At 38.1% G+C, this 13616-nt stretch overlaps 1 protein-coding gene across 1 annotated transcript in view; it reads left to right on the plus strand.

The window, feature by feature from the left end:
- NCKAP5 (NCK associated protein 5) overlaps positions 1-13616 on the plus strand; it is an 826259-nt gene that overhangs the window by 628035 nt on the left and 184608 nt on the right. Inside the window, exon 10 of the mRNA XM_033113039.1 lies at positions 7272-7391. Within this exon, the coding sequence (XP_032968930.1) occupies positions 7272-7391 (120 nt within the window). The remainder of the gene's footprint in view (positions 1-7271; positions 7392-13616) is intronic.

Genomic DNA, 13616 nt, shown 5'->3' on the forward strand with positions numbered 1-13616 from the left:
TTTCTGGCTTTATTATTTTCAAAGTGCCTATGTGAATAGATTGGAACTCATATTGTCAAACTAGGAAATCGTGATTGATAGATGCAATACTTTCCTATTTATTCACTTAGGTTAAAATTGTGTGTGTGTTAGATGGCATGTGAAGTGACATCAATGACCAATAGAATCATTAAAGTCAAACTCTTGGTAAAGTAATAGAAAGGCTTTTGAAGATGAAATGTTTCCATGGGCCCAGATGAGTAGAAAACCTATCATTTTTACTTAGTAAATGCAAACGTTGAATAACTTGGTGGATTCCGCCAATTCCTGTAAAACGAATAGCTTCTTACAGACAACATTAACAAAAGCCAAAAATTCAGCATGAGATCTTTGAGGTTAGAGAAGTTCTTTAATTTCTCTGGGCCTTTTCCTCTTCTGTAAAATAGAAATAATAATGCCTGCCTCCCAGAATTGCTGTGGTCCGCCTATGAAAGTATGTGGAGAAGTTTATTTAGGAATCAGTTGGTGGTAAATATAAAATAAATGGCAATATTGTATACTTGAAAGGTGCTGACGTTAGATCTCAAGCATTCTTTACACACACACATGCACACACACACGTGTGTGTATGCAATGGACAGGAAGAGTTAACTGCGAGTTGATGAATATGTTAATTATCTCGATCTTGGCATTCATTTCACAATGTGTGTCAAATCATCACATTATATACTTTAAACATATACAATTATATTTGTCAATTATTCCCTGATAAAGTTGGAGGAAAAAAACAAATGATCATTTCTGAGCATGACATTTCTACACCTACATCTTTCCTATGCCCCTATTCTGCCTTCAGACATTGTAATATGTTATTGGAGCAGAGTTTGTAAATACAGGTACTTGCCCAAATTTGGCTGGTTAGGTTAATTTTGTCGAACCTCCCCAATCTCTTTCCATAATGTTTCATACAGGCTAAATTCTAGTTCCTTCAGATTGTGTTTATTCTGAGTTACCTCTTTGGAGATGGAACTTTCCTTTATACAAGGAAATCTTAGATTATGTGGCATATTCAGGAGGATGTGATTAATGAGAGCAAAACAATTTATGTCATTTTGATTTTTTTTTATTGGAAACCATTTTATTAGGGATTGACCACTTCTTATGGATATACTTAAATAACTATTATTTTAAATTTATACTACGGAGGCATGATGATAATATTTTTTGCTAGACTTTCTCCCTTAATTGCTTCATCAAAATATCATGCTTCCTGCCACAAATGATGTTAACTGCTTCAGGTTTTAAATTAACATCACATAATGCGATGAGATGTGAGTATACTCACATGAGATGTGAGTAGAATTAGGTTCCATTATGAGTAACAAAGATACAGAATAATAGTGGCTTAAGTAAGCTAAAACTTTATTTCTTTGTCACATATAAAACCACAGGTAGGTAGTACAGGGCTGGTATGGTATCACTGCTTCATAAAGTCCATGGGGTTCCTGCCATCCCTGGCTTCTATCTTATTATTCAATGGGATATGGCCTCTATTTCCAAGGTTACTTCATGGTCCAAAATGGCTGCTCTAGCTCCAGTCATCACATCCACATTCCATGTAGCAGGAAGGAAGAAAAGCTGAACAAAATGAAAAGTGTAAATGACACACACCACTTGTCCTTTATGAGAGACTTCCAAAAGTTTTTATACCTCCCTACTTACATCTTCTTGAACAGACCTTAGTCCCACAGCTGCACCTAAGGAAGCTAACAATGAAGTCTTTGTTCTGGGTATGTGCAAAGTTGAAAATAAATTGACAAATTATTGTGGAAGAAGAGGAGAAACAGATGTTGAAGCACAGCTCACACTTTGTTTCACAACATATTTTAATGCCTTTTTTCAAAGGCTTTAATTTCTCAATGGCTATCCTATTGGAAACTCTATGCTCATTTAGTTTCAAACCTAAAAAATGCAGGGAGCACTGTTGCACCTCTATGTGTAACTATTAAAAGACTTCTCATGCCTATCTTTTTAAACAGTGCCTCAGGACAGAGACAAGGAAGCCATTTGGTACAATATCAAGGAAAATGGGACTCTTCAGATCAGCCATAAAAAAAGAGCTACGCAAATTCAACTAATAACTAGTAAACAGATCAATCTACCTTGGTACAGTTAAGCAGTAAGACACAGAAGAACGTGCTAGACATGCTACCGTGAGATAGCATACCTCAGGGACATGGTGAGGCGGGAAGAAATGTCAGGGCTCTCTTCCAAAAGAATTCCGAAAGAATCATGTTCTGTAGAAATGTGTGCCTCCCAGTTTTTATAGGGACTGTAAAAAGCTGAAAAAAGAACTCAAACATCTTTAATTAAGAGCACAACTTAGGTAATAAAATGTACTCCGAGTGCAGATGAGAAAAGGAATTCTAAAGAAGATATGCCTCCTAAAGAGGCACAGAGTAAAAACCAGAAATCTTGAGTGATTTATCCAAGTCACAAAAATCATTCTTGAGGTGAAATTCTAGTCGTAACTATTCAATTTTAGAATAGATCAGTTGTTCCGACACACAGGCAAATCTGCCATGGCTTCAGCTCTTCTCTGAGCAACCAAAGAAGCATTTTTCATGGCATATTCTGAATTGGCTCAGATAAGCATCCTGAAGTAACAGAGTGTACTTCTTTTCTCGATAATGATAGGAGGGAAAAAATGATTTCCATAAACTTATCAGTTTGTGTTAAATGTACATATACTGCTCTAGTCAAGTAATTCAATTTATCTGAAAACCCTGTAGATTCTCATAAGAGAGCAGACTGTCCCTTCTTTAGATCAATAATGCTAAAGTGACAGTATTAAACCCAGCTCACTTCCATTTATGACTCCAAATCATAGGTTCAAGTCTACAAGTGTGAGTGAAATCAATAATCGAGATAAGCTCATATTTTTGTCTGAAATATATTTTATCTTCATTAAGTCAATTACACAAGCTGAAAATGTAACTCTCCTAGGTTCTTCAATGTTTTGCTTTTTTCTTTTCTTTTCTTTTCTTTACTTTTCTTTTCTTTTTCTTTTTTTACTACTAAAACCAAACTTGGAAGAAAAACATTTTTCCCTGCAGTTATTTTTCACAGTATATCAACAACCTCAGGCTTATCTGCAGGTTCTTTAGAGTATTTATATGGTGTTTTTTTCTTCACCAACATAGAATAAGGCTCTTGTGTCTTGAACCTAGCAATACAGCCATTCAGATGGGAACAGAACACAATTTTGTAGCTTGAAACTGAAAGGACGTCAAATTCCCACATTTCCCTTGTTCGGAGGGGCAGTCAGGCCACCTGAGTCCACTTGTCTAGCAATGGTGTGTGTAGGTTCTGGTTCCCGGAAGAGGGTCTGTTTATATTTATTGTGCACTTATAAGGAGTCACACCCCATGTCTGGTATTTTAAATGCATGAAGTCAGTTTGTACTCACCACAACCCTGTTAGATAGGACTAAAAATAATTTGCCCATAGTTCCAACTGCTGGAAGTGGCAAAGCCCGTACTTTAACTTACAGTTATTTCACTCAGATGTCTGCTCTTGTCCTCTGTTCCACTGAGCCTACATGATCCCATTCAACCACTTATAGTTCTGCAGGGAGAAGAGATGATATGAAAATCAAGAGATGGATTGAAATCCAATCATTACTAGTTATGATCACAGGAAACAAAGGGCAAGGTAGCCAATAGATTTCTTGAAACTTCTGGAAGCATTGCCAGACCTTGCTAGCAAGAACATGGAGGTTCTGACATGTGTGGAGTTCAAGTTGACTCAGTAAATTTGGAGTCAGGCTTTCTCAAAATCAGTCTTATTTTGGACCCTAGAATTTCACAAATGCCAGGGACTTTAGAGAGCACTTAATCCTGACATTGTCAACTAGCTCTGATAATGGGCTCGAGCCACTGTAATTACATGAACTGTTTAGCCATCACCCCGATTTAAAATGTTTGAATCCAGATATCTTTAGTGGGAAGGCTTGAAGTATTCAGTTTGCCACAGAACTCACCTCTTCCTATTGATTACTGGCCTGTAATTATTCATGGCCTGATTTGGTCACACAATAATGACCTGCCTTGTCTTTTAACGATATTTTGATGTTAAGATCCTTGATTAGTCTGAGATATGACCAGTGTTTTCCAGAAATGGCTTTCCTTTTTACAGAAGTCTTAGAATCCTTGGAAGAGAAAGGAATATATCAGTGACAGCCACTTATAAGAAGAGAGGCTGATGGGTGTGGTGTCCATTAAGCTTCAGGGAAGGATTGAAGTGGCACTTGACAACCCATGTCATGAAGCAGCGAGGACCTGGTTTTATAAAAACCTCTGAAACCTGGTTTATAAAACCTCTCAAAAGCCTGGTTTTATGCAGTAACTCAGTTTACAGATGAGGAAATGGAGGCCCAACCCGAAAAAGTTAGTTTTAAGGTCATGTGGACCCAGAGCCCAGGCCCCCTACCTCCCAATCTGCTGTATTCCCATGATACACACTGCCTCTGAAACAGGTATACCCACTATAATGTCATTTTACAGGAAAAAATCAGGTTTAAATAGTGCTCAAAACACTCTGGCGATAATGTCAGTGTATATCCTGCTTCTAAGCAATCAGCATTTTCCTAAATTTACTTCAGCAGGGAGCCTGCTGAAGTAAATGGTTTTGCTCTAAATGTATGAAGTAACTGTATTCCATAGCAGTGCGTCCAGAATCTTCTTCAATTCCAAGTGCAGGTGGAATGTACAATGTGTGGATCATCCAGGGAAGTTTTGATTTGGAATTATTACGATACAGTGATAGTAATGACCTTTGAAATATGGGCACTTAAACAAAAGTCCTCCACAGAATATATTGCTTGATTTTTTTTTCTTTTTTCCTTGTTCTTTTTTACTTTTTTACCTATCTGAAGAACGCTTTCAAGTTATTCTCAGTTTTGCTGCTAAAAATTGCTGATAGTATTCTTTACAGGTCTCCTTTCTCCTTGTAAATCCACACGTGTGTGTCCCACACATGTATGTTTCCATATCTCCACCTGCAAAGGAGAATGATGGTGTCTCCCCACCCAGTTGGTGCTATTAACATTTATTTACCTCACAGTCAAGTTTTATTAATTACTTAATTAGCAGTAGTAAAAGCAATTAGTGTTTGGGAGCAAGGAGTGTTATATACATGCTAAGAACAAAAATTAGCATAAATGAGACACAGACAGAGGTTCACGTTTAAATAAAGAACACAAATTTTGCCTTTTATTTTGAACCATGCCTAGGCCCCCAAAATGGGCTCTGCCAAATGCCATGTGTGCTCACGCGTGTATGTGCACACACACACACACACACACACACACACTCCTGCCCCTGCCTTATATAGCTGCTGCCCTCCTAGATCTTGCACTCAGGTGCCTGCTTCTGAATATGACATTTCTTTTCTCCACTCTGCATTTGTAGGAAGCAATCAATTGAAAACATCCAAGGCATAAGCTTCACTCATTTTACTAAATAGGTGAGGAGAGTGGAAGCTGTACACTGAGCCACACTTTATCCTCTTTCTTTGCCCTCTGTAAATAGAATGAATGAGCCTAGATACGATGGTGGCTGCTCAGGTCAAGCCTCAGAAGATAGATGTGTCCAGCTTCACACTTAGGTTATCCAAGGTTATGGAACAGGCCCACTCACGACGGTGATTCCCACTGAAGCCCTAGAAATCAGACCTCATGAACTTCTCTCTTGCTTGCAGAGCCTTAAGTAAAGCTTGTAGCTGCCCTACATCAGGATACATAGGCAGACAAACTGGAAGTGTTGAGAAACTTAAACTCCCTTTATCATGCTATCACTAGAGAATAGAATTCATCATTATCAATCCCTTTAACAAAATGATAGCACACGTTTATTAAGCTCCTGGCTAACGTAGTGCTATGCTAGGGAATGGAATAAGAGTGTAAAAACAATATGCTGTTGTTTATTTGAGTACCTTCTTATGCTTGCCTTTTGAGGAATGGCCCATCTAATAGACAAGATACGTCGAGAGCATGCAAGATAAAATCAATACAGAGTAGCATATGCTGAATGTCATATATGAGGCCTTGAGAGTTCCCCGGGATTCAGAAAAGAGAGCACTCTTTGAGCGACACCAGATAAGTGTCAGAGAGGAGCTAGATAGAATTCGGATTGGATATATAAAGACGGACTTGGACTGTAAGAAAGAGGCGTTTCGTTTGCGAAGGTGAGGGGCGGAGAAGTATGGCTGGAATGCAGAGAGCTTTTCAGAACAACAAACACACCCTTGTTCTTTGCATGTAAGAGCAGAAGCCTTTAAAAACAAACAAACAGAAAAACAAAACAGGAAATAGTGAAAGGTGAAGTTCAAAATGTGGAAAGGGGTCCGCTTATGAAGAACCTTGAATTGGGGCTTCATTCTACCTGGTCTTTCCTGAACCCATCAAAGACATTTAAGTACAAGTATCTTTATCGCAAGTCAGTTTGGAAGGCAGTTCCTTGGTGAGAATCCAGAGACTCCTAACACTCTCATGTGTTAGCTCCCCTTGTGAAAGCTGGGAAAAGGTCTCTGTGGTGTTTGAACTATTCAAAGGTGCCAGTCCCAAAGGATGATGAAGTCCAGTTGCTATACTACCCAGCACTAAGACCCAAATGCCCCCCAAAGACATTGAAATCCACTAGTTCATAAGATGGGCAAGTTTCAAGTGGCCATTTAAATCCTTCACTTCAGAGTGGTGTCACTCCCACGAAATGCATCACTGACTCTATTTGCCACAGCGCTGAGAATTTCAACTCATTTCCACAAAGGAAAGCGAAAGGCTCCATCAAAAGTGATAGTTTCTTTAGTTCATCAAATCTCTATTCACTGCAAAAACATTATCGTCCTTGTGGTTTGTGCTTTATGATTGCTTTTATGAAGACAGAGAAAAGGCACAATATGTAGGTAGAAACTTAAATTGACTCTATATTGCTAAGATTAACCATCTTCAAAAATAGCATGCTCGATTAATGCATTTCTGATTTCAAGGTGCACTTTTTTAAAAAAAATTGGTCTTCCCCGTACACAATAATTCTATCAGACAGTGGGATGTGGAAGAAAACATTGTGTGTGATTTATTTCTGGGGGCTTCGAAGAATAAAAGTACTATTATTATTAGTTTTTGTTTTTTTTTTTACTAATGTGTCTGAAATATCAGATAAAATATGGTTATAATATGCAAAGGTTGCTTTCAGTTGTAGACTTTTCTTTTTCTTTCAATGTGTTTGTTATAGGATCTAAGGGAGGAATGCGTCAAGTTGAAAACAAGAGTGTTTGATTTGGAACAACAGAATCGAACGTTAAGTATCCTGTTCCAACAGCGTGTCAGACCGACTTCAGATCTGCTCTTCCAGGTATGTGGAAAACAATCTTTGCTACCGAAATGCTATTGACAAGAAGTTATTTAACTTCAAAAGTTACCAATGTTTCCATGGGCAAGGCATCTTGCGTGAGAACCCTGATTCTTTCCCCTCTCAAGGGCTGTCATTAAAATTGAACATCTCTTAAATTTCTGACTTTTTAAAGCTACATTTAGATAAAGAAATGCATCAACAAATTCTAAATGGTAAAAGGGACAACCAGAAGGTATCCTAAACTAAACTAAGCAAAATAGTAGAACAGAGTCAGAAAAGAATTACCTGGGGAACCAGTATTAGTAATCTTGCATTCTATAATAAGCAAGGAAGAGTTTTATGGAATGCCGAAGTACATTTCTTCATTGCAAACTCTCTAATCAAAAATACAGCTGGGGGTTATTTTTCGTTCATCTCACTCTCTGTGTAGCATTCTTCCTCATAGCACAATACTTCCTATATTCTGTCTCAGTGTTTCACAGGTTCTCTTTGTCTAAATGCTCTCACTGAACTTTCTTTGCTTCACTCCATAACATGCAAAGTCATGGAAAGTCAAACCATTTGATTCATTTTGAAGCCATCCCTGACAAAGTTCTGAGAATGTATCCGGCTGCAGGGCAACACATGAATTAGCAAAGGGGGTTGGAGGGTTGATCTTTGTTGTTTCCTAATTTTTAAAATCTTATTAATATGCATATTTGCTCAAACAAGCTCCAGGGAGCCTTGCTCAGAGCCCTTCTGAGGCCCAGCTTGCAAAGGGTTTGTGAGGTTTCACAGGGACAATGTACAATTAATTTACTAAGGATCCCCCCACCCCGCGCCCCAGCTGCTTGGACTAATTGGCTGAGAGAAAGCGCCGAGACAGAGGTATCCTCTAAACACTGCCCAGGATTATAGACACTAGCCACATGGCACTATTGAAATTGAATGCTAAATTAAGCTAAAATTAAGTTCCTATGTCAAACTTCAAGTATTGAATTTCAAACTTCAAGCCACATTTCAAGTATTGAAAAGCCACATATGGCCAGTCGCTACCATATTAGACAGTGTACAAGGTGTGACAATTAAGTCCACGAACTCATCCTAGAAAAAGTGCTACATCCCTCATTGCTGAATATCACTACAGTCACCTTTGAAATACTCCCCTTGGGAAGCTATGCACTGACAACAGCGCCTAGTCCATCCTTCAAAGCAGTTTTGGAACTCTTTCTGGAATAGCCATCAGAGCTGTCGTCGTATTACCCTTGATGTCCTTGAATGTCCTCAAAATGTCTCCCTTTCAGTATTTCCTTTATCTTTGGGTAAAGAATGAAGTCATTGGGGGCCAGATCAGGTGAGTAGGGAGGGTGTGCCAATACAGTTATTGTTTACTGGCTAAAAACTCCCTCACAGACAGTGCTGTGTGAGATGGTGCATTGTCGTGATGCAAGAGCCACGAATTGTTGGTGAAAAGTTCAAGTCATCTAACTTTTTCATGCAGCCTTTTCAGCACTTCCAAATAGTGAACTTGGCTAACTATTTGTCCATTTGGTACAAATTCATAATGAATAATCCCTCCGATAAAAAAAAAGTTTAGCGACATCATTTCAACAAGTTCATGAACTTAATTGTCAGACCTCGAATATACAGACCATTTCCATCATCATATAAAGTTCTACAGGACAGCACTTTTCCAGATGGTTGAAATAGTGTTGCTAATTTACTCTCTGAACTTTGGCATAAGCATCTGTCCCATACTCCTCAGAGAAATAATGAAAAATTGCAGTTCATTTCAGAGAGGAAAAAAAACAAAAGATGTTTGGTAAAGCTGAACAGCAAATTGTAATCCCCCCCAACCCCGAAATTAAAATAAAACAGCTCTCTGAAATGTAAAATAGACCTCATCTCTTAAATTAATTTCCTCTCTGCTTTATCTGTTAGAGCATAATTCATAATTTATGACTCAAAAACTGTGTAGAAAAAATTATCTATCTCTATTCTGTTTCCTAGTGCCGACCACAATAAATGTTGGTCATAGAGAATCTTGTATCTTTAAAAAGTTGTATTTCTTTTTCTCTCTCATAACCAAGATCCAATATCATCATTATTTTTAACAGCTGTTGTGTGTTCATGAATTTTTCTGTTTTGCCCATTTTAACTTGAGGCTTTTCTGGAACAATGTTTAAAGATCTGTAGTCCCTGATTATGAATCATGATGGTTTGTTTCCATAGTGAACACATGTGCTGTGGATATTCAAGCTTTTTCATTGGCTGTCACACATTTCTTAAATCCATACCCAAAGGGCAAGGGATGGTGTCTAGGCTCACAATATAACTTGGTGTTTATTTATTGGGAACTTTCAGCCAACACACTTCATATTCCTCCCCAAGCAGTCCTCACTTTCAGGAGCCATTCTAATGTAAGTGACATTGGAAAAGAATGGACTGGTACGAGTTCTGTGAAAAAGAATGACAGGACATGTGACGCCTGCCCTCTAACATCTTACAGCTCACAACCACAAACAGACAATTTTGCTAGCTTTTCAGGTGGTCTATTTATGAGTTGACTCATGTTTCTCATTTTCTGCTGGCACAAAGACCTATCATGGAGCACTGGCTAAATTAAAAGCAGTCTGAGCCTGCTTTGCACCCACGGAAGCTCTGTGATTACTTGTTGAATGGAATAATGAATAAATGACACAAATTCATTCTGTAAATTAGGAAGTTGTTTTGCATACACCTAAGATAATTTTATGCCCCCACCTCTTCTGCTGAACTTTTCCTGTCTAATGTGGGTGCTTTGGAACTGTTCAGCCATTCCGGACCAGCCCAGTCCGTTTGAGGGTGTGGCTGGTACCTGGTCCCAAATATTATAGACCTTACAGAATTCTGCCCATGGACTGGAAATTCAGTGCAGTAGATTTCTAAGTAGTTTTCTGCATATCTTAGAAAACCACATTAGCTGAATACAGCCTAATGATTCTCTACAATCTGAAGTAGCCACCTGAAGAGAAACATAGAAAGAAGATTGTTGAATCCATTGTGATTTTAGTAGATACATTGTAAGTAGTAGAAAAGAAAATAATTTGTAAGAAACAGGCAATCCTTTGTCCCTCAAAAATAGAGACTAAAAAGTTACATGCATATTATTTAACAAATTCTTGTATAGGAGGAACAAAAAGGCATAGTTTTAAGGATTGTTTTCAATTTTGGACACTTACAAAGGGAGCCAGGTCCATGATAGGAAAGAAAAAAGAGCCTGACCTGAGAATTAAAATCTTAAGAGTGGCAGTAAACTTCTCTGTTGATTTCAATTTCCAGAATGATATCTCTGGGACTATAGGTGGTAACAGATCAGATGAAGAGGGCCCTCTATATTGAAATCAAGAATTTAAGCTAAATTCTAAAGAATTGAGAAGCCAGTCAAACAAATAAAATCAGAAAGTAATGTTCTTAAAGGAACCCGAGTCTCTAACTAAACTTCCTTAAACCTACTGGCTAGATTAACCAATGCTCACCATTTCCTCTTGTAAACCATATTAAACAATACTCTCAACTTACTGAACATTCATACCTAGTAGAGAGCTTACTTCTCTTACTGATGGAGGAATATTTTCCTGTGAGTCCGCAAATGATGTAGCTGATGTTGGATCTGCCTGCAGTTTCTGGGTGTAGGCCGGGATCATGTCTCGTGAGACCGAAGAATGGAAACACGGACCCAGGAGAGGCAAAGAGTTTTAAAAAGAGATCAATTTATTGAAAGCAAAGAATCAGAGCTCCTGAGTGGGAGGGGTTCCCTAATGGGGGTGCCCCGTGACTGAGGCAAAAGCTCCTACTTTTAATACCTTCCCTTGCCTGTTTGGGGGAACTTGTTTGAAGAAGGGAACTGGCGCCTTCTAATGAAATTCGTCTACCAGGTTTGTTCTGCTTGCCCATCCTAAAGGAATTAGCAAAGTAACCTCCTATTATCTATCAGATCTGCTCCATTTGTCAGGCCAAAAGGAATTTTATGATTATCCTCAAGGCCTTGTTACTTTATATCCTGGACTGAAGGAGTGATTTCAAAACCTGGAGTTTTAGGATATGGCTGTCTTTTGTTTATTCCACCAGGGGACCTCCCTGTCTACCTAGGGATATACTAGCTAACCTGTATCATTACCAGTTGAGTCAAATGCTCCGCTTAAATTAAATGTTTGTAACTCAGTATGTTTATGTGAGTAGTATATGTCATGGTAATTATATAATTTTTAACAACTGTATAAACTGATTAAATATGCTGCCAAACAAATTGTTTCTATAAAACAAAGTTGAGTGCTTCAAAATCATCTAGAAAGGCAATCACTAAAAACAAATGTTTATGACCAAATGAAATATAGATGTCTAACTATAAAAAAAAAATTATGGGAGACTGGGAATTGTGTTAAGTGTAGAGGCATTCTTCATACAAATTGCTTCTCAAGTGACTTTAAAGTCGTGTTTCACTGTTAAGAAAATCAAAAACTAAAAATCACAGGCAATGCATAAAGCATGTATTTGATGCCTACCCCCCAAAAAAAAAAGCCAAACATTGGAGGACTAATAAAAGGATCCCTAGGCAAAGAAGCAAATTTGGTCCTATCAAAAATGTTATTTAACAAATATATAGTGCTTATCATGTGTCAGATACTATTCTCCAACCTGTGTTGAATTTAATCTCCATTACGATCCCATGAGGTAGAAACAATCGCTGCACCCATTTTGCAAATGGGAACATGTCGGCACAAAGAGGCTACGTCACTAGCTGGTAGGTGACAGAGTGGCTGTTTAAATCCACAGTCAGGCTCCAGTACCTCTCTTTTACCTCCTTTCTGGGTGCTGTCTTCATGGAACACAAATGGACATGAGGAACATTTTTCGGATTACATACTCTGACGTTTTGATTAACTGGCCCACATGGAAGGCCTCAGATCAGAGGATTTCTGCAGTGCCATTGAAATAAGGACCTACTGTAGTCACACATTTCTAAAAGGCTCTTGATTTGTGGCATCTGAGAATTTTCCCTCTCCTGTGTGTTCTGCTTTTGTCTTGTTTTGGGTACCTGTGTTATCATTATCTTGATAGGACATTATGCTCATATTTTCCGCCTAACACAGTTTTTCTTTTCCCTTTTATCTGATGTTTCAGTCTTAGTACCCATATCCTTAGGCCAAGATAGAAAGAAAAGAATGTTATAATGTAGATTATTCACACAAACAATTGAACATCTGACAGCTTAGAGCCAAAGTGTAAAAAATTCGCTGTCACTTCTTAGAATGCTGACTTTTTGTTTGCTAGTGTTTTGCTTTGTATTATTTTAGATGAGATGAGAGGATTTTAAAATCCTGCTTGTGCTTCTGATGTTTTCTTTTCCGCACAAAATCTTTGTTTTCAGAGTATACATCTACCCATGAGTCTTATGTGGCAGGACACTACACACTAGACACTACACACTCACCTCTCCATCTCTCCTCTAGCGTAAATCTTGTTTTCTGAGAACCAATCTGATGCTGCCACGTCTCAGGGGCCTTCCAGGGTCACTGTGGGTCTCCCCAAACCTTCCACTTGCAGCAGCTCCTGTCATATTGACCCGTGCCACACAATGAAGCAGTTTGGGGTCCTGGTATGGAATTATGGAATCCTCGTCTCTCATGGTCACGTGTACAACCCCTCATCACTAGGACTTTCATGTTCACTTTTCATTTCACCTAAGTAATAATCTCCTTAAGGGCAAAAATTATATGAATGTGACATTTTACCCTTCTACGGATATGATCACTGTACATAATACATATTCAGTGTATACTTGTTGGTGGCTTAACACTTATATACATACATTTCATTTTGGAATTTAATTTTGTGTATATTGGAGTGGATGTTCCCTTTCTTTATTTGTGTTTTTTATGCCACAAGCTCATTGCCTTTATTCCAGTTGTATTGAAATATAATTGACATGTAACATTGTAGACGTTTAAAACGTACAACATAATGATTTGATATATGTATATATTGCAAAATGATCACCACAATAAGTTAATATCCAGCACCTCACATAGTTACATTTTTTCTTGTGATGAGAACTTTTAAGATCTACTCTCTTAGCAGATTTCAAATATACAACACAATATTATTAACTGTAGATATTATTATGCTGTACATAATATCTCCAGAGTATATTTATCTGATAACTAGAAGTTTGTACCTTTGACCCCTTTATCAATCTCCCTGACC

This window comes from Rhinolophus ferrumequinum, chromosome 8 (genome assembly GCF_004115265.2).
Source record: "Rhinolophus ferrumequinum isolate MPI-CBG mRhiFer1 chromosome 8, mRhiFer1_v1.p, whole genome shotgun sequence".
In the NCBI taxonomy this organism is placed as follows: domain Eukaryota; kingdom Metazoa; phylum Chordata; class Mammalia; order Chiroptera; family Rhinolophidae; genus Rhinolophus; species Rhinolophus ferrumequinum.